General features: G+C 41.1%; 1 protein-coding gene across 5 annotated transcripts in view; it reads right to left on the reverse strand.

The window, feature by feature from the left end:
* Window positions 1-22,114, reverse strand: part of RGS7 (regulator of G protein signaling 7) — a 134,035-nt gene that overhangs the window by 71,855 nt on the left and 40,066 nt on the right. For all 5 annotated transcript variants that reach the window (XM_033144349.1, XM_033144350.1, XM_033144348.1 and 2 more), the window contains one exon: window positions 2,001-2,097. In XM_033144349.1, coding sequence (XP_033000240.1) covers window positions 2,001-2,097 — 97 coding nt within the window. The remainder of the gene's footprint in view (window positions 1-2,000; window positions 2,098-22,114) is intronic.

The following is a 22,114-nucleotide window of genomic DNA, read 5'->3' on the forward strand; positions in this document are numbered from 1 at the left end:
GGTAATTTCCACCCATTATAACTATCTTGCCAATAAACTGACAAACTGAAATGAAGCATTTTGATATAAGTGAAGCAGCTTCTACCCTAGGTAGGTCATGAAATATGTGAAGGTGATCCATTTCATGTTTGCTACCAACAAAATCTGGGATGTGTTCCCCCAGGATCCCTGTGATGCTCCAGATGTTGATTGACAACAATGCCCATAATAATAATTTATTTATACCCCACCCATCTGGCTGGGTTTCCCCAGCCACTATGGGCAGCTCCCAAAAGAATATTAAAAACATGATAAAACATCAAACATTGACTATGATGCCCAACTGACCACTGACCATGCTGCTTGGAGCTGATGGGACTTAAAAGTCTAACAACATCTGGAGAGCCCAGATTCTCTCCCCCCCCATCTTACTTTTAGAGCTTGCTGTGGTATAACTATCCTACCATGAAAAAATGACAAAAATCCTGTAAGAAATTTAGCAAACAAAGTAGACATTTGCTTAGACGTTTAGATTAACCATCTGGGCAATGAGTAGGATTGAAATTTAGGTCACCAAAACAAAGATGCAAAGTGCATTTTATCAGGAGATTCTGAATTGGTTCCAAAGTACTTAGAACTGAAGCAGGGGAGATTTGGAAATTCAACTCTAGGGTACCATTAACTTTAAATGAAAACATTTCCATCTTAGTTTCACTTTGAATAATCAGGGATTAGTTATTAATGTGTTTAGAAGAGAAGCTGTAGGCAGGATTTTTGTCAGGAATGTTAATTTAATTATCAGCCATTAAGAATTTGCGCAGGGATATCTGTACAACAGGAGAATTGTGTTTCAAGGACATATAAACACTTTCATCAATTTTATCAATAGATATAGGATTGGAGGACTTGTCTCCATAGGGAATCCCATAATTGGACCTAACAGCATGCAGCTGAGGGGGTTTAATCTTAAAAGGATTATTTTCCTTCCGCCAAATATCTGGGAGAAAATAAACATTAGTTTATTTTATCTGATTTTTGCAAGTCATTTTCTTGTCAAAGCCTTAGCTCTTCCAGACACCTTGGCATCAAGGAGAGACAATTTTTATTAACTTGTGCAGCAAATGCTTTGAGTTAAAGAGACAAAAGCAGCCAAATAACGTGAATCAATATCACTCCTCCTTCACCTCTCAACAGTTGTTCACACCCGCACATAAAAACTCATCACTTCACCTTCACTTCTTTGCATCCCCAAGCCTCTCTGGTCCTCCCTACTTCTCTTTGTTTAAAGCACATTACACATGAAATGTACAAATATTTTGCTCCTGTATTCCCAAAGATCCTGCTTCAGATGCTCAGATGTTAAGATAATGCACCACCACAGCATGCAATGTATGGGGAGCTCAGTTGGGGCCTCTGCTATATTTGGGGGGGGCTCTTGGCGCAGTTTCAATTATGCCCCCAACCTCCCCAATGAGGGAAGGGTGGATGGGAGCTGAGCTTGACTCAAGTTTAAAAGCAGCAGCAGCAGCACCCACTGCTGAAGAATATCCAGCACCCCAGCAGGGAAAGCTTGTCCCCCCCCCCAGCTGATCATGCACACAGACCCTTTCTTCCTCCAATTCCTCCGCTTTCTGCTTTGTCTTCTCCTTACTTTTCCTGCTTGGGATCCACAACCTCATTGGGCCTTATCTCCCAGTTTGTCAGGTGCAGAGGCTCCATTAATGTCCTTAATCTGCCCACCCACATATGGGACTCTTAGCTCTACATCAACGAGCTGTGCCTGTCCCCTGGTACTCCTGAATGGTGGCAATGTCACCTTCCTGTCATCCTCTTGATTAATTTTATTTAATTGAATACACATAACAATGCTCACAACTCAAAAGATGGTTCCAGAGTCATGGAGCTAATGACTTCGTTGCTTGTTTTATGTTTTAACTAGGTGTTTGAGCTATCATTGTCCACATATATCTGTTACAGCCAGTGCATTTCCAACAGTACATAAGGTATATTTTGAACCTTACCAGAGAAGACACTGGGAATCTTGGAAAGAAAACTTTTGACTGTACGAATAAGAATCCCATTTTTCTCATCTTGCATACGAGCTATGACATCTTCCATCTGGGCAAAAGAGAAAGAAAGAAAACAAACAATTTGCATCACTGCAATTAATGTGTGAAGAGACATAACTGTTTTCTCACACACAAAAAAGAACCAGCACCTGAAGATTACATTTGTTTCTAATGAGATATCCGATAGGTAGTTTATGAAAAGTTCAGTATGATGAAATGGTAAAAACTATAAAACAATACCAAAGCAACCTACAATAGCAAGTTTCTTTCAGTCACCCATGGCCTTGCAGGTTCCAAGGAACAAAGGTGACACTAGCAATCTCAAGACACTATCTAGTGACCATCCACTATGACTAGCTCCAGGAGCCTAGTAGGGTTTTGTGCTGGTGTTTCACAGTTCCCCACTTTTAAGATTAGTAGAGTTTTCAGAGCAGCTTGTTATCAGCATGAAGATCCACTGTTCACATGCAAAGTCTTGGCTATGGCTGAAGTATCCCTCTGTATAATGGACTCTTGAGGATTAGTTCCTATCAGATATTAATGCCCAGGTACAAAATACACAGCAGATGCGCACATGAATTATGCTTATTATCCTTCTTCATCATCCTTAAAATACATGCGCTCTATATTTTAAGGAGAATGGAATATAGCAGTCTGATACATACCTGATGCACCACTCATGTATTTTGTACTAGAGTATTCTCATCCAAGTACAAAAAGACTCACAACAACTCACACTAAATTGGTTCTGACATAGCTCTGAACTGAAGGGAAAGTCAGGGACAGAGTCTAAGGAACTGCCAAACCAATATTTTTCACTCAAGAATCACTGTGTGTCCACCACCACTTTCTATCTTCCAACTGACAGCAGTTGCAAGTAAATTCACACACACACACACACACACACACACACACACAGTCAGTCCATAAAGAACATGTCTCCTATGAGGTGATTGTAGCTGAGCAATGTAGTAATACAAAACCTTTTATTAAGTCATTTATGAAAGTAGTAGTCCAGTGTTAGCTGCTTTAAGGGCTGGATTCTGAAACCAAACATTGGTTTAAAAGATGGCGCTGAAAACTGTTCGCTGAAATTTCTCATTTTCAAGGACAGCATTTATGATAGTATGGAACCAGGAAAATGTAAACCTCAACTTTCTGATTGAAGGCTTGCCTAACCCACATAAACTAGATAGATTAATAATTTGGGGACGGGTCGTGGAGTCCCAATCTGTCTCTCACTGACAGTTCTCAGATAAGACATTTCACATGAAAACATAGCTTTTTACACCGAAAGCAGCCTGCTGTGCATGTTCATTCATACTCTGAAAAGAAGGAAAGAATGTGAAATAAGTTTGTATCTTGTAAGACAATTCAAACAATTATATGTTTTGATTTTCATGATGGTTGGTTTACCCAGAAACGTTACTGAGCTCTGCTATATGTTGTTCTATGTGAGTTTTGGAGAAAGTTCACTGGAGCTTGACTCACTCCTTCTCTTAAGCACAACAGAATAAAAAAAGAATATAAGCCAAAAAGTAATGGCAAAATATGTATCAGATTGCTACACAGATAAAAACTTGATTTAAAATTTCAGCTCCCCCCCCCACCATGTTTCAATATATGTAGGAACCATATATGGATGCATCTGTCAATTGTGGTTACTCTTAGTGTCTCATTTTTCCAATCTTAAATTCAGTTCCCCACACTTCCACATGGTGCATTTTTAAAAGTTGCTTTGAAAATGCATCTGTATTTTAATGTGACTTTCTCCTAATGTTTCTATGTAATTGTGCCTACTGTACACAAGTTTGCAAAGCAATTCCATATAAAACAATCAATTTTTGTATAGCATTATTTATTTATTTACTAATATATGTATTTTCATGCACACTTTGTCCTAGTAAAGGGCTCCTTGGGGAGGAAGGACAGGGTATGCATTCAATAATTAACAATAATAAATAACATATACATTCTGTACACTTTACTTGGCTGGAGAACTGCAAATTTTGAAGAATTGCACATTTCAAAGTATGGCTGTGTTTCAGTTCTCATATTGTTTCGGAAAGTGTAGGTTAGGGAGGTTTGCCTTGTCTCCCAGCTGTTGCCTTCCACATGAAGTCAGTTGTGGATGGAGCATTCACTTCAGGCCAAGGACCTCCATACCTCAGCCTAAAAAAACCTTCAATAACTGCCTGCCTACCCCCTAAGTCCCCATATAAGGGCCTAGCCTTGCTTCCATTGAAAGTAGCCAGAGTCTTCAGCCTGGGAAGAAGTTGAGAGGTTTGAAAAATGAAGCCAGCAGCCATTGACTAACTGTCCCACATTTGTGGGTATTACAACGTATCAATGGTTAGGAAAAACCAGGAAATATCAATGGTGAACCAACAAAATCTCTCCCTGCCATTCTCTATTCAAGGTCAGACCAAATATCACCCTCACTATAAGACACATGGCTAGGAGAGCGCATATCCCCCTATTAATGCTGTATATTAGGCTTTTCCTGGCATTGAATTGATCTTATTTTACAAAATGGAGGCTGCAAACCTATACGTGCTTAGCTGAGGAATATGTCCCATTGAACTAAGTACCTTTTGGCTCACAACTCTATTTCCATCATGTGCAATCCCAGTTTCTGTGTTGTCTACTTTATATTTAGCAAACATGCATTAATTTCCTCTGCAAAAACATTAGGCCCCTCTGCTTGTATCCCAAATCTCTTCTCCACCACTCACTGCCTAGAACAATGGAACATGTGTAATAGCTTAATTGGGGCAATCCAACGGAATCTTCTTCTAGTTTTGATCAAGTAGTCTAATCTGGAGAGTGGCAGCTGTTCTCTGGCATAATTCCCCCCCCCTTGTTGATATGCCGCTGTTCTCTTCCTAAACTCCACAGTAAAGGATAAGCTCCTTTTGCTTTGCCTTGGCATTTAGCCTCTTGTGGTTCATTTATCTCCTTATCTGTTTAAACCAGACCAGCTCTGACAATGCAGCAGTGCATTTCAGTCTGAACCTTTCTTTTCAGAAAGCTACAAATCCTTCATGTGTGCAAGGCGCAAAATAGCTGCTGAGATTAAGAAAAGGTGGGGGGGGGGCACATCTCTGCAACAAATAAGCAACTTGCTGTTTGCACCACAGAGCGGCAACAGAAATTAGCAAACAGATGAAGGACACCTATGTTTCCAGTAAATGTCAGAAAATCTGGATTTGATGTTTACTGGATGGTAAAATGTTGGATTAAACATCACGACATACCAATATATCACCATGTCTGAAATCAGAATGTGAATGGGGTAATGGCAACCACTACTACTCAGGGGTCTAAAACTGGTACAGTTTTACTTACCTTTAACAAATTACAGGTGGGTAGCCGTGCTGGTCTGCCATAGTCAAAACAAAATAGAAAATTCTTTCCAGTAGCACCTTAGTGACCAACTGAGTTTGTTCTTGGTATGAGCTTTCGTGTGCATGCACACTTCACGCGCACACACACAGAGAGTGATTTGTGATACCGGTATATTGCCATGTTAAATATTATGAAACCGTTATCACAATGTGGACTTAAAACCAATTTTGGACAATGTATCAATATATTGTCCAACCCTTGGAGAGACTCAGATTCAAATTCACACTCAGCCGTGAAGCTCCCTGGGTAACCTTGAGGCAGCTACCAAATCTCAACTTAACCTACCTCACAGAGGAGTTGTGAGAATAGAACAGGGATATTGTGTAAATTATCTTGACCTCCTTGGAAGGAAAGCTAGGCTATGCAGGCCTGACTGCAAATGAATACAACCCATTTCACAAAAAGAAAAATGTACAGTGGTACCTCAGGTTACAGACGCTTCAGGTTACAGACGCTTCAGGTTACAGACTCCGCTAACCCAGAAATGGTACCTCGGGTTATGAACTTTGCTTCAGGATGAGAAGAGAAATCAGGCAGCGGCAGCAGCAGGAGGCCCCATTAGCTAAAGTGGTGCTTCAGGTTAAGAACGGTTTCAGGTTAAGAACGGACCTCCGGAACGAATTAAGTACGTAACCAGAGCGACCACTGTATTGCTGGTAAAATGAATGCATTTGAAATACTGGATCAAGTGCAGCACAACATTGCTCTTCATCTCTTAAATTAAAATCTGATTAGTTTAATTCTTTCTAATATTCCATTGTTTATAGTTTGTTATCAGGCAGCATATAAATAATGTTAATAAATAACATTAGGCGTGTGGGATGGGTGGGTGGGGCTTACAACAAAAGAAGCCAGAAGCTCTAGCTATCTTTTTGACTTTATATTTGAGAAGGGAAGGTGCAAATGTGTGGCCTATCATCTTAGCAGAAGAGAACAGGTGTTCATCCAGATTCAAACAGGAGTCGATCAAGTTAATAACTACCCAAATACCATGGACATTTTCAAACCCAATACCCTTCTGATCCTTTGAGTGTTCCAGCCAATGTGGGAGTGCATTGCTCAGCAATGATAGTGTCAGCCTTAATTTTATTCTGTGACAATGTGACAGACCTTGGTGTACAAAGGGCAAAGCAGAGGACCTGACATACAAGAACCTTAAAGGCACTTTTTACACTGCCTTGCATAGCCCGCCCCTAAACAACTGTTTGGCAACATAAGATCTGTTGGAGAATATCCAAGGGAGAACTAAATGTTTAGAAGCCAGGGATGCTCACATTCATTCAGATGTTCTATTCTAAGATTGAATAACACAACTATTCCTCTACGGCTTTGTCTCATATTTCGTATTCAAGTCTGTTTTCATTTTTAATCATAGTTATTCTTTTCGCTCAGCTGAATTATGGACATCCTGATCTTTCAATTGCTAGAGTGCTAAAAGGCATCCATGAATAAAATTGACAGAGCTTGGCCAAGCATTATGAGAGCAGATGTTTCATTTTTATATCTTCATTTAAAAAATTAAGAAATACAATGCCTATGTCATATCTTATTTATAGGTATACAAAAAAAGTATCAGGTGTTAAACCGATTATGATACACCAAGACCAAAACACCAACACGGCTTGCAAATATAAAGAACAATTTTACTTGATTAAACACACTAAAGTGCAACGTGCATGTCAAAGCCTGGAGATACTTATAGACAAACAGTCAACAAATAGCACAACTCTGCCAGTAATGTATATAATAATAATGTCATAGCGCAGTGCAAACATGCAAATTTTCCTGCAGATTATATTATTATTATTATTATTATTATTATTATTATTATTATTATTATTACTATATTTATTATTTGTACCCTGCCCATCTGGCTGGGTAATATATACATTATTGGCAGAGTTGTGCCATTAGTTGTCTGTTTGTCTATAAGTATCTCCAGGTTTTGACATGCAAGTTGCACTTTAGTGTGTTTAATCAAGTAAAATTGTTCTTTATATTTGCAAGCCGCGTTGGTGTTTTAGTCTTGGTATATCTTATTTATGCCCAGCAAAAATACATAACCCATAAAGAAAATCTCAGCTTCCAATTACCCTTTAAATCTCCAGTTGGACTGAGAGAAAGGGCATCAGCATCTCCTCTGTGGGTCCTCTCACCCTTTCCTCTCCAGTGTCATGCCACCCATGGTAAGCAGGACTCCAGGTAAGCAGCATACAGATGAGGGATGGGGATGGAAGACTTGATCATGGAAGGAATGAGTGTCCAGAAGCAAAAAAGCTTGTTACCCTTTCTCCCAGTTCAGCTGGACATTTATGATGCAATGCTATACACGCCTACTTAAAAGGAAGCCCCATTCCGTTCAATGAGATTTAACTCTAGAGCAAGAGATTTCCAAATGATCTTGCATATAATTCTGTGTACTCTGGCTCAACAAAGGTAACAATATTATTGTGCACATGCATGCGCGCACACACACACACGCACACACACACACACACATTTCCATTAGGACAATGAAGAAAATAATTCTGATTATGATCCAGCAAACGCTCCACTTAGCTCCATAGAGTTTCTTCTTCTTCTCCAAACAGAGCATGTACATATATCCCTTAAACTAACCTCAGTGCTTAAATTGTTGCTGTTGTTTAACTCAGGATAACTTGCAAACAACTTGCAGTGCAGCACAGCCAGGATACTATTGTGAGCCGTGCAAGCGTACTAGCTTGTTGAATTCCAAAACAAGCTACAAATATTGCAAACCCCAAACCTAAATCTCCTCTGCTGAAATGCTTTTGTATATGTTTATATAATGGACGCTTTGCCCATTTTTCTTTATGAACTGTTTTAACTTGTAACTAGAGCTGAGCTGAAAGCTTTATCTAATTTATAATCTATCTAATTTATATGTATTTGTTTTAGTGAAACTGGGGGTATGGGATGGGCAAATTGGGGGACAGGAGACTTACTGGAAAAGCAACAGTTCCTTCCCTACCTTTCCCCACCTTTTTTAAGGTGGCACCTTAAAAAGGTGGGGAAGGAACTGTTGCTTTTCCAGTAAGTGTCCTGGCCCAGTGACTGCCATTTTTCACGCACATTGACCACTGGAATGTCCTAGATCATAAATTTCCAATATTAATAAATACTTGTTACTCATGTTCTCCTAACGGAGAATGGTTCAATCACCTCATAAAAGGTTACATTCCAAATGCAGTTTTCTTTAGGCCACTGAAGTCTATTGGGTCAAACTAAACAGCTGCTAAATACTTAGCATGCGGTTACATCTCTAGCTTTTGGCACCAAAGGGAATTCCCCCTCGCCCAGGCTCCCAGCTACTAAACTAGTAGCTTTCATTCCAATCAAACTGGGAAGAGAAGAGGTAAGTCTTCACTCCTTGCCACTGCTTTCCTGATAAAAGATTCCCTCTGGACCTGTAGTTAATAAGACAAACATTAGATACATACGTGCACGCTATGTAGTGAATGCCTAGTTAACCCTATTCCGCTCTCCTCAGCTCTCACACCATCCTGGAGCCACCATTGCTCTCTTCAAAAGACCAGGGCTGTTTTTACACTTCTAAATGAAACAATAAAAGCAGGTAGTGTGATCTAAATACATTCTGAAGTTAAGCTTCAAACCCACGCTGCTGTCCAGCCAACAATTGTTATATATTTTTCAAGGTAATCCTGTGATCTCAAGCGCAATCTTGAATATGGATGTGTAGCCTAAATGGCAAGGAAAGTGCTAAAGGAGAGAGGAAACTCTGGGTGTCCTAGAGATGAGTCACCTGTTTCTACAATAAATTCAGGATGCTGCAGAGAGGTAAATGTTCCTTCAGTCACATTGGTTCACGAAGCTTATTTCCCCACACACAGCCAAACCATCAGTGAATTGTAACCAGTCTCTCTCTCTGGAGTAAGTCAAACATCTAATTCACATAGTGGTCAGGTGGATATGAAGTATGAGGGCTGAACATGATATTGATTCAGCTTGGGGCCCAATTCATGTAACTGCTTTTAATGCTATTTCCCTCTGTCTGCTTGACTGGACTTGCATGGGGTAGAAATATGTTTCTCACGAAACTGCTGCAAGTACCACTGCAATACAAAGTGGGTTGTGTGAAACCTCCATCCTGAGTAAGTTCTGACGCGTGCACACTCAAAGCTAAAAAAGTTATGGCCAGGGGAGTTAAGCAAGTCTCGTTGCCCTCTCTACATTTGAATGTACTGTATAGCTTATAAAATGGTTTGGATACTTCTTTGGAAATATGGACTGCCTGTATGAATTGATATAAGTCAGGATCAATAAAATGCTTTTGTTGATAATGTTGCTTTTCTTCTTCTGCTGCTCTCTTTGGAAAAAAGGAAGTTAAATATAAAAAATACAAATATAGGCAGCTCAACATGTTTAGTTATATGGTTTTATTAATTTATTAGTGGGCAGTTGAGCAGAATATTGTGTGGCTGTAATTCTTCATAGCTCCACAAGCAAAAACAAAATTAAAAAAATCTGATGTTTTTGATGTTTTTTTGTAAGGAAAGGTGAAATGTCAGGGGAATGTTTCTGGAACATCACTAAGGGGGGCAGGGCACAAGCCCCCATGGCTACCATCCTATGCATGTGCAGGAACCCAACAGTGGACAGAAAACTCCCATATGTCATGGGAATGGCTCATCAGTGACTTAGAAAAGGGCACAACTGGGAAGATTTGTTCAAATTTTGCATTGTTTGTTCAACGTTGTTTAGTCATTACATATTACAAAATAATTACCTAGTTTCCAGTTAGGAAGAGGACTGTATATTTATAAAAAGGCAGTACAACCATCTTTTAAGCATTCAGAATGCAGCAACAGTGCTTGGGTGATGGTGGTAGATGAATGATAGCGGAACCCTCCTAGTGGCAGCAGCACTGCATGACCCAAGGCAGGGGTGTGGCAGGACTGAAGTTGGAGAAACTCTAGGCTACTGCCAACATGAAGTTCCCCCAATCTTGACACTGCCTCACTCCACCCCTTCTCACATGCACCACTGCTGTCAGAGTGTAATGAATGGATACATGGTCTGCTTGTGGGTATCAAGAGACATCTAGCCTCGTCACTGTTGGAAACAGAACACTGAACTAAATGCTCTGATCCAGCCTGATGGGTCTTGCAGTCTTGTTATTTTAGTGCAGTGTGGTGACAATTTGCCTGGCTGAAGCAATTTTATGGAAGACTGTGTTTTATCCGCCATGGCTGTCTCTGCTTTACCATTGATGTGACTTACTTTTGTGACTTTAATTATTGTAAAAGCAGCCCAAAGTATTATATGTGTATTAAAATGGTGGGGTATAAAGGGAAATAAATATATAGTAGTGAAGCTTCCATTAGCCCATGAAGTCAACAGAAATGCTCCAAGCCCTACAAGACATGCATTTGCAAAAGCAGATGAGCTATTCTTTCTACATCCTCTGTCACAGATGCTCTTGCATAATGGTGACTATTACACAGCACAGAAAAGAGAATCAATCTCAATGTTCAGAAAGAGAGAAGTGGACTGTTGTTGTGGGCGTGAGGATCAATGAAATTACTTGACGATTGACTACTGTAATTCCTTTTTATGGCCTTTCCAAATTGTTGTTTTCCAGGGGAACAATGAAGTAGAGTAGTCTCTAGAGGCAAGAAGCAGGATCAAGACTCACACACAGGAATGCAGGATTTCTGCAAACAGGAAAAGGTTCAAGACATTCTTCCCGTTGAAGTGCAACCTTGATGCTGTGGTATGCAGAGCAGCAAAGTGTGGCAAGCTCAAAACAGAGGTTAATATGTGGTTTCAGCTTTGTGTTTTCTTCACACACTTTCAGAATTGGCCCGCACTGTCCTTACATATTTGGAAAATCTCTCTATCTGTATCAAAAGGCTGAGAGCATTCCTCTGTTTTTACATATATTCAGGTAAAGCTTCTTCACATTGTTGAGAAAACTGCTCAAATTGTTACCCCAGGTTGAACATCCCATCTTTTACCTTCCACATTCTGTAAATTACCATCTACTCTGCCTCCAGTGCACTCCCACCAATGGCTCTTGAGCATGTGCGCACATGACATTAACCACATTGTGGAGCTATCCTGTAGTTGTTGTTTTTGAAATTGATTTTCAATTTCAAGTAACAAAACATACCCATGCAAGTAAAACAGAGCATAATAGTCATAAAGAAAAGAAAAAAGAAAAATGGCAGCTGGTGGTTGTAGTTTTAGATGTTCCAAGAAAGGCAACCAAGTGTAAGTGCCTCTCCATAAGGTTCCATGATTCAATGGAAGGTGAAAACAATGTATGATAGTCTTAACCAGGCTTCCTCAACCTCAGCCCTCCAGATGTTTTGAGACTACAATTCCCATCATCCCTGACCACTGGTCCTGCTAGCTAGGGATCATGGGAGTTGTAGGCCAAAAACATCTGGAGGGCCAAGGTTGAGGAAGCCTGGAACAGACAAAAAGAGCTCAACAACTTTTGTGTCCGGAATTTTACTTGTATAAATATGGCAACCCTATGTAACTTCATTTCTCGCAGTGAGGGAACCACCAGAAGGCACTTGGAACTGGACCTCATATTATAGAAGACAGTGCAATTTTATATGTCACTGGGGCATTCCACTGTGACGTGTGTGACATTCAGACAACGTTTTTGGTACATTTGTAATTATTTTGACCCTATAACAACTGCTGGTTCGAAAGCAATTAATTGACATCTGTCATTTATGTCTATAGCTCTCCAGGTGTTGCTGAGCTACAACTCCCATCAGCTCCAGCAAGCATGGCTAATGGCCACAGATTGTGGGAATTGTAGTTCAGGGACATATGGCGAGCCAAAACTTCCCCATGCCTGCTCTAAGACATTTCATAGGAAAAGTGAAAGGTTCTTCTATGCAAAATGGTAGCAGGCATTCCGGTTATTAACCATCTACTCTAGCACTTGGCAATTCCTTCTGGTGTGTATAAAATGCAATTTCTATTTAAAGGTGAAACAACCAACTCTATTACCTTATAAGCTAATATTATTTTAATTACCTATTTATTACATTTGTATCTCACCTTTCTCCAGGAAGTTCGGTGCAGAGCACATAAGGCTGCTCATTTTATCCTCTGAAATCCACCATTCTGCTCCTGCTGTTTGCATGACATGAACTAGGCCTGAGACACAAGCGGTGGCATGCAGTACAAGGCAGAAACAGATGGCTGTTCAAAGACACACACATACAGTGGCTCCAAGCCAAAAAAAGGATGCATGAAACAGCTGAGACTGTGCCTTTTTTCAAAACCCACCTGACCCATCAGCTGTTTAGTGGAAGAGGGAGGGACAGCTGACCCATTCTCCTCCTGAACAGGCAAGCAGCAAGACTACAGTTTTGTTCAAAAGGCTACACAAACACACACACACACACACACACTTTATTGGAAAGAAGGCAAACTGTACATGGCAGCCTCCATTTACACCCACAATTCCCCATGCACTCTATGGCATGCAGCATGCTGATACATGTACAGTATTTGGAATTTTTTTCTTTATTTAAAATACAAAGTTATAAAATATGGCTACACAATATGTGCCCCAAAGGTTGGACACCAATAGCAGATGCTAAAGACATAAAGAATGTAATTACAATAATATTAAATCTCTATAAGCTATAATAGGCCAATACAAAAGATGAAACTGTTTCTACTATCCCACTACTGGGTTAGGCAGTTTAAAGTACGCAATACTAAAATTATTAAGAGCAATGTTAACTGAAAGGGAGGGGGGTGAATCCTATGAGATGCAAAGAGAACAGCTATAATCTTGGATTGCGATGTATTATATGTTCCCATTAACTTATTAACCTATTAAATGGTACCAGAGTAGTGTCTGAAAGCATATGAGGCTATCAGCTTGCTGGACCTGCTCCGTGCTAGGAGACTAGTGTGCTGCCTTGGGTTCCATGACAGAAGAGAGGTGAGACAGAATTTAAAAAATAAAGAAATGAATAAAGAAATCATAATGAGAAATTTCTAAATTGCACTGGTGCTTCAGAAACCATAGGAAATTCATGAAATGCACTTATAGCCCCTGACTAAGTGAGGGTATGTGAATGTGGGCAACTCCAAATTGAGAAAGATTCTTCCTGAAGAGTTTAATTACTTTTCAGCTATTAACTTTGATATCTATTTAGCTTTTCATTTTTTAATCTGTGCTGTTTTAATTTGTGTAAGCTGCCTTGAGCCTTGGGGTATGGGGGGAAAGTGGTATATAAAACAACAACAATAACAACAACAACAACAACAACAACAACAACAACATGTTAGCACTAAACAGTAACTTAAAAAGAAGATAAGAAAATAGCCCGGCAATCAAGATGCTGCTGATTTGAGTCTGAGTATTGGAGCCCATATTTCCCAATTAGATGCATCTGCAATAGTACGGCTGACTGTGTGCTAGCAGAGTATTGAGAAGCGAATTTACCCAGTTTAGCAATTGGTGATAAAAGTGCAAGGAAAAGCTACACAGATAATGCACCATCCTGCTCAAAGGTAGATGTATATTAGGGCAAAACAGAAATAGGGCAGGGTTCACTGCCTGTCAGCAGAAGTCCTGCACAATGACTTCTGCTTGTGCAACGGGGCTTCCCCCTCGCTCTTCCTCTCCCCCCAGAACCCCCCAACATTGGCTCTGGGGGAAGAAGGGGGATCTTTCCCCATTCTAGGACAACTCTAACCACTTTACTATGCTGTATCTAAACTTAACTTTTGGTTAAATATTTTGGCTGCCACCATAAATAACACGGCTGAATTTCAAACCAGGCTGTGGAACTCATCAGGCATAACTTAAATCCTACTGAGTAGAGTTCCAAGCCTAAATTGAACCCCATAGATTCATACACACGATGACTCAGAGAGAAAGTTCCATTTTGCTAATTTGTTCCTTCAGCATTTGACAAAGTTCAGCGAGTTGAGATGCTTTCGCTTTTTCAATGCTTCAGAGCAAATTATTCAGAAAGGTAAATTATTATCATAAATACTGGTACCAAATACCATCTGCCTGTAGAGAATGATTATTAAGTGGGTGGGGGGTGAGCTAGTACAATTATCTGGAGACAATTGGACGAGTCTCTAATACATAAAAACTGTTGAATAGGTACACCAGCAAAATATTGAAAGAGCAATTTAGCTCAAGCAACGTCTATGCCAGAACTTTTTGTCTGTATATTAGAAATGCCTTGATTTCAAGTTTATTATCCGTAATTGATGTGTGCTAGTCTCAGAACATTTCCTGCTAAGAATGAAAGCACCATTTGCTAGGCTCTGAGAAGCAGCCAGAACATTTTTGTTGCTTCTTTGCAAATCATCACACAATAGGACGCTTCAGAGATCTAGACATTAAATCTGTTCTGTTGAAGTTGTATTTTTTACTTAGGCTGTATACCGCCTTGTGATATTTCATACAAAAGTGTAGTTTATAAATATTTAAATACATTATATTTTGCTTGTTTCTCATCTTAAATGATATGCAACTAATGAATTAAATCGGGGGTGGCTAAGCTATTGCTCTCTAGGTGTTGCTGCTCAGCAGAACTCCCACCAGCCTCAACCAGCATGCCATATGCCCCAGGGTTACAGAGATGCAATTCAGCAGCCTCCGGAGGTGCACAGGTTAGCCACCCCTGAATTAAATAAAAACACTGTTCACAAAGTCTTGAATACTGAAGTCTGTAGAGTGCTCTAAAAACACGCCCATCACAATTAATACCTTATATTTCCCAAGCAGAACACCCGAGGGAGGATTTATAATTCCAGACAAGTTGCATTCAGGCCATTATTCCAAATACTGTATGAAACCTTGGTTTTAAAAGGGAGCATTTAAATTCAAATCATGGAATTGTAAAGTTAGAAGGGACCATGACAGATGCCCTCCCTCCCCAACCTCTGCTTAAAAACCCCCAACGAAGGAGAGCCCATGACCTCCCGAGGGAAACCATTTCCACTGTTGAGAAAGCACTTACTGTCGGAAAAGTCCTTCCTGATGCTTAGTCGGAATCTCCTTCCTTGTAACTGGTCAAAGCTCTGAAAGTCCATGTTCATTTTTTTGCCTTTAAAAGTGCAAGGTAGTGCCTAATTTTATGGTTATACGGCAGGACAATGGGCTGTATCCAACACGACAGGTTCGCTGTCACAATGGTCTTCCATGCTCTGCTACAGACCTTCCTCTTCCCCTTCTGCCCCCACCACCCACATTCATTGGAGGGTTGGGCAATGCTCCAGAGCAGAGAGGAAATGGAAGTCCTGTTGTACCAGTGGAAACCTGCTAGCGCAGCATTGACTACAATCCATCATCTCCACCACTCTCACCCCCCCCTCCCATGAAGGTCACCTTACTTTCCCTCTCTGCAAATGCCTGGAGGGTAGGCATCATAGGCTGCAATCCTATCCTCCACTGCATTTAGGCCTATATGATAACTGCCCTGAGATCTATAGGTATAGAGTGGTATACAAATTTAATAAACAACAACATATTTAAATTAAACACCAGGGAACCTTGAGGCTAAGCACAATATATGAAGTGGTTCCATAAAAGAAATACTCCTTCCAGGTTGAGATCACTGGATTGTGCTACGCAGAGGACCGGTTGAACTGCCAGCGGTTATATAGCATTTTTATTGATTTTTCTTGCTGCTCTTTACGAAGAGAAAAATAAAGTCAATGTTCTTGCTGCAAAGCATTTGTTGCTGCTCTAATAGCTGTTTGCTTGAGCTTGCTAATATTTTTGTTATAAAGTGTCTGCTGGTTGCGGTGGATACCTGACGGCGAGTTTCTGAACTGCCACCAGAATTTGAGCTACTTGTGACTGGTGAGGTATCTAATATAGGCAGAGTTGAACTAAAATTCTGGGAACAGGCAATATCCCTCTGGTTGAAAATTCATTATAACCCAAAGGGAATGATATCTCATTTCCTGGCTGCAGCCCCTTATCCACCTTGGCTTTCACAAATTGCTAACAAGATCAAACAAATTGGTCTAAACCCCGAAGACCTCTTTAATGACACCCTGAATAAGGCAAAAACAACTATCACTCAGAAGCTCCTTGGGTTCCAATTCACGAGCGCTTATGTCTATGCATGACCAATAAGGTGGAATCTGTTACTGACATTCTCCTATTTTGTGAACTTTACAGTGAAGAACGGTCTCGACTCATATTACCCCTTTTATCAAAATCTATACCTTTGCAATATTATTTGGAATTCAGCCCCGAAATTTTACGCAAATTCCTTTTGAGCTCAGTATCCTACGCTGTGGCCAAATTTTGCACCTTAGCTATTAAAAAAACGTAAATCTCTTTTAATGAAAAATACATTATAAACTTCTTTTGCGGCATTGATCTTTTGTCCTGGCTCTTGGGATTTTGATTTCTTGTGGGGGTGTTGCCGTTTTTTTGTTTTTTGTTTTTACTTACGTTGCTTTGTATTGCTGGCTCTTGCTGTAATAAAATTGATTGATTGATTGATTGATTGATTGATTGATTGATTGAATATGGGCAGAGTACCAAATTGCCAGAGAGGTCTTCCTTGCTCGTAACAGATATTTTCCAAATGCTTGGGGTCATTACAGGTAGCAGGAGATGATGAAGCACACATTTACGTTGCTTAATACAACGAAAATCAATAGGCTGAACAGCCAAAGCAATTTGCTACCAAGGAGTGTGATGGAGTCTCCTTCTTTGGAGGTCTTTAAGCAGAGGCTTGACAGCCATCTGTCAGGAATGCTTTGATGGTGTTTCCTGCTTGGCAGGGGGTTGGACTGGATGGCCCTTGTGGTCTCTTCCAACTCTATGATTCTATGATTCTACTCTGTTCCCATATGTTTTGTGACTACAACTCCCATCAGCCCGTCAGTTTGGCCAGGCTGGCAGAGACTGATGGGAGGTGCAGTTACAACTGTCTGCAGGAAACAGTTTTAAACCGACCCTTCCACACTGTCTTGGGAATTAACAAATGCTTTTATTATTACCGGATTTGGGGTGGAGTGAGGGGAAGCCATATGGCTGGGACTGGAAGGCTTTTAGCGGTAATCTTGTCAGGGGTCGACCCCCCCCCCCTTAAATTTACAATATATAAATACTATACACACACAAATAAAAAAGGATTAACCCACATAAGCACAGAGCAGGAAATAATCTAGGAAAGCATGCCAGAAATGACTGTTGGAAGGAGACTGTGAAGTTCAATATCCAGAACTTAAATATCCATAAAGATTTCAAGCAAATGTGTGTTCTCCCCCCCCCCCCACCAATGATTTTATTTAAAGTGAGAAATGGTGGTTATATGTGTGCTAAGTATCATAATGCTACCAGTGATACAGGAGTCAGAATGTACAAAATAAACTGTGGTGACATTAAGATAAACTGTCAGAGAGTTTTGACAACCTGGTAGCCTCTAGGTGGTTCTGAACTACAATTCCCACAATATAACATATGGAGGCCACCAGGTTGTCAAACACTGATGTACGCCATTGTGTGTGTGTGTGTGTGTGTGTGTGAGAGAGAGAGAGAGAGAGAGAGAGAGAGAGAGAGAGATCCTTTCCTAATTCTGACAATATACAAATACAAGCAACTATGAGGACATCCTTGAAACTCCCAATAAAAACAGAAGCTGAACAACATTATACAAAGCTTTCACTTAAAAACTGCATTTCCTGTAAAACAATTGTTAGGGACTGGCCAATGGTGTATATCATTTTAGTCTAATGGAAGTTGCAAGGAATACTATTAACCTCCGCCGACAGCGCAGGCACAGCATTACAAAAGACCGTTTATGTAATTCATTAAAAATGATCAGTGAGGCATTCTAGAGCCACCGAGATGAAGAACCAGTTTTATGTCTGTTCATAGCTGGCTGCGTCTTATGCTTCACAACTCTTTAGGGGCCCATTTGTCAGAAGTGCTCCAGTGTTTATGGAAGGCAGCTGGCTGTTGGCTCTGCAGCTTTCCACAACTCTTGCTTTGTCACAACTTAGGTGGCATTGTGCATGCTGCTGGCATCCCCCCGTCCCCGCTCCATGTGCCATTTGAAGGACACATCTCAGATGTGAAATTTCTTGAGGATATCATTACACACAAACACACTTGCGAGCCACCAACAACAACAACATTTTAAAATCCCCTTTGACGAATGGCAACCATCAGCTAGGAATATAGGAAGCTGGCTTATGATGACTCAGACCATTGGTACATCTGGCTCATTATTGTCTAAATTGACTGGCGGAGTTCTCTCCCGGTCCTTCCTAGAGATGTGTTTGTTTGCCATCTGCAGTTTCATTAAAAAATATATCAAGGCAATATACAACAGATAAGAACAAAATCAACAAAATGTACCCATAAACACTCATTAAAGACATCACTAAAGCACCTAGCAGTTCGAAAGCATGTCAAAGTGCAAGTAGATAAATAGGTACTGCTCTGGCGGGAAGGTAAACGTCATTTCTGTGCGCTGCTCTGGTTCACCAGAGGCGGCTTAGTCATGCTGACCACATGACCCGGAAGCTGTATGCCGGCTCCCTCGGCCATTAACATGAGATGAGCCCTGCAACCCCAGAGTCGTCCACGACTGGACCTAGTGGGATAGAATTTTTAAAATGTGAGGTTCTGTCTGAAACAGGACAGGACCCTGTACAACCTCAGAACCCTGTGCAACTCATTTTGCTGCTGTTTATACATCCAGCCTCTGCCAGTGTGGAGTTGAACTCTCTTTTTAGGATGCACATTAGCTCTCCAGAGGCATCCCCTCTACACACATTAATGCACTAATGTCTGAGTCATAAGTCAGCTTCTTTTGATCTGAGGACTTTAGATAACTGGAGCTGTGCCCAGATCAGCCAAGGGGTTTACCGTTCGAGGAAAGTATCATTATTTGATACCCATTTAAAAGCCAGAATACCTATCTTTTTCCATGAGCAGGTAAACTGCTTCTTCCATAGCCTTGTTTAACAGAGAGCCTAAATGATCGGACTCTGTGTCAATGCATGCCATAACCAAAAGAAAAGCATTCTCTTGTTTGCGCCTTAATAGTCTGAGTTACAGGTGCTGCTAAGAGCCAAGGGGGAAGCATCAGGGAAGCTGCACTGTATCAAGACATGCCATCTAGTTTAGTATTGTCTGCACTGATGGGCAGCAGCTCTCCAGTCTTTCCAAGCCCTCCATGGAGAAGCCAATCATTGACCCTGGGACCTTCTGCGTGTAACGGAGATGCTCTTACCCCTGAGCTATAGCCCTTGGGCAGTACAGAAGTGAAGTGCAATGGAAAAGGCATGGCTGGTATGCAGGAGGCAGGAGGTGGGAAAGATTTCAGAAGCAGCATCAAGATAGAGGAGGCAGAAGCAGATGCCTCAAGTGTGGACAGCTTGCAAGAGAGGAGAGAGTCACTGGCTGCCAATGACTGCTAAAGAGGTGTGAACAGCATGAAGCAGGATGGGGTAGAAGAAGAAGAAGAAGAGTTTGGATTTGATATCCCGCTTTTCACTACCCGAAGGAGTCTCAAAGCGGCTAACATTCTCCTATCCCTTCCTCCCCCACAACAAACACTCTGTGAGGTGAGTGGGGCTGAGAGACTTCAGAGAAGTGTGACTAGCCCAAGGTCACCCAGCAGCTGCATGTGGAGGAGCGGAGACACGAACCCGGTTCCCCAGATTATGAGACTACCGCTCTTAACCACTACACCACACTGGCTCTCAAAAAAAGAGAGAGAGAAAAGGGAGGAGGCCATGGAAAAGGCCTGTGGTATATGGAATGTGTCTTTAATGGAAGAGTCCAGTTCCTGCCTGATACTGGTGTGGTATCATTTAGTCACACCGTGTGTGTTACAAGAATGGATGCGTGTTGGTCCTAATGAAAAAGAAAGCTGCTTATACGCCTACATTACTCTTCTCAGTGCTCACCTGAGTGAGTCCATCTCTCCACCCTTAGGCTCTCATGCAAAGGGATAGCGTTCCAGGGAAGAGGTCCATCAGAGCCACCTCTTCAGGCCAGGCTATGAGGCCTTCTCCCCTTGCCCCCACTTCTCCTGTCTCCTTGCTCTGCAGGCCTCACCTAGAAAAGGTGGATTGATTTTCCTGTTCCAAAGTCTTTCTCTTTTCACAGGGCATTACTTCTTCAGTCTTCTCAACAACTATACGTAATTGTACCCCATACTTAGGTGCATTTAAGTTTCACTACAAAGAGAAATAGCAAGCAGAATTACTGAATTGAAAAGTTGGTCCCATTCATGAAATACGCATGATTTTTGAGCCATTAAAGCAACATAGCCTGTAATTAGTTGTGTTGCCGCTAAATATAATCAGCAAAGGAATGAAGAGGCATGGGGCAGTCTATACCAGATCGACCTAGGCTTTACATTCTGCCTGAATCTTTTTAATGAAGTGCAACTTGAACTTAAAGTGATTGCAGATTATTTGCAGAAGACAAATTACGATGTGACTCATGTATGAGTTCTTAGAAAACTGGAACATCTGAAGGATTAGGAGAAGAATTTCAGCAAAACCATGGCTGATGTACAGATTATAACAGGGGGGGAAATCACATCAATATGCCAACTGAATAAAAGAGAGTCTGCTAAAGCTTTGTTAGTGAATTAAACACAGCAGAAGGTATGTATCCAAAAACTGATCATGGGTAACAGCCAGCTAAGTAGATCAGCTTGCACAAGGATTTCTACTTGCACAACACAACTTCCCCTCCTTTTCTTTGCCCCGTGCACCCTTGCCAAATATTTCTGGAGGGTTAGGGAAAACCCCAGAAGAGGTTTGGGTGTCAATACAGGTAGGGTACGACAAAGGTCCGTATAGTTAAAGCTATGGTTTTCCCAGTAGTAATGTATGAAAGTGAGAGCTGGACCATCAAGAAGGCTGATCGCCGAAGAATTGATGCTTTTGAATTATGGTGCTGGAGGAGACTCTTGAGAGTCCCATGGACTGCAAGAAGATCAAACCTATCCATTCTTAAGGAAATCAGCCCAGAGTGCTCACTAGAAGGACAGATCCTGAAGTTGAGGCTCCAGTACTTTGGCCACCTCATGAGAAGAGAAGACTCCCTAGAAAAGACCCTGATGTTGGGAAAGATGGAGGGCACAAGGAGAAGGGGACGACAGAGGATGAGATGGTTGGACAGTGTTCTCGAAGCTACTAACATGAGTTTGGCCAAACTGCGGGAGGCAGTGGAGGATAGGCGTGCCTGGCGTGCTCTGGTCCATGGGGTCATGAAGAGTCGGACACGACTGAACGACTGAACAACAACAACAACAGGTAGAGGAGAGGCAGCGTAGTTCTTTTGTGCAAGTGGAAATCATTGAAGCAATGGATCTACTCTGTTGAATACTACTCCATATTTTTAAAGTTAAGGTGTTTTTATCTATTGTCGATTGCACGATTAGTGATTTTAAGATTTGCAGCCAACTACAATGTTTTGAATAGGGTTGGTGCTTTCAGTCCCCAAAGCCATTACTGTCTTGATCCAGAAAAATAACCTCATCACTGCAATACTATGATGGATTTGAAGCAAAACTTGGACTATTTTTAGAAGAGATATAAAAATAAGAGACACAAATACAAATTGCTACAATGAACCGAGTGCTTTATCTTTCCGAAAAAACTGAAAATGTCTTTCAACA

Source organism: Lacerta agilis, chromosome 3, assembly GCF_009819535.1.
Source record: "Lacerta agilis isolate rLacAgi1 chromosome 3, rLacAgi1.pri, whole genome shotgun sequence".
Classification (NCBI taxonomy): Eukaryota; Metazoa; Chordata; class Lepidosauria; order Squamata; family Lacertidae; genus Lacerta; species Lacerta agilis.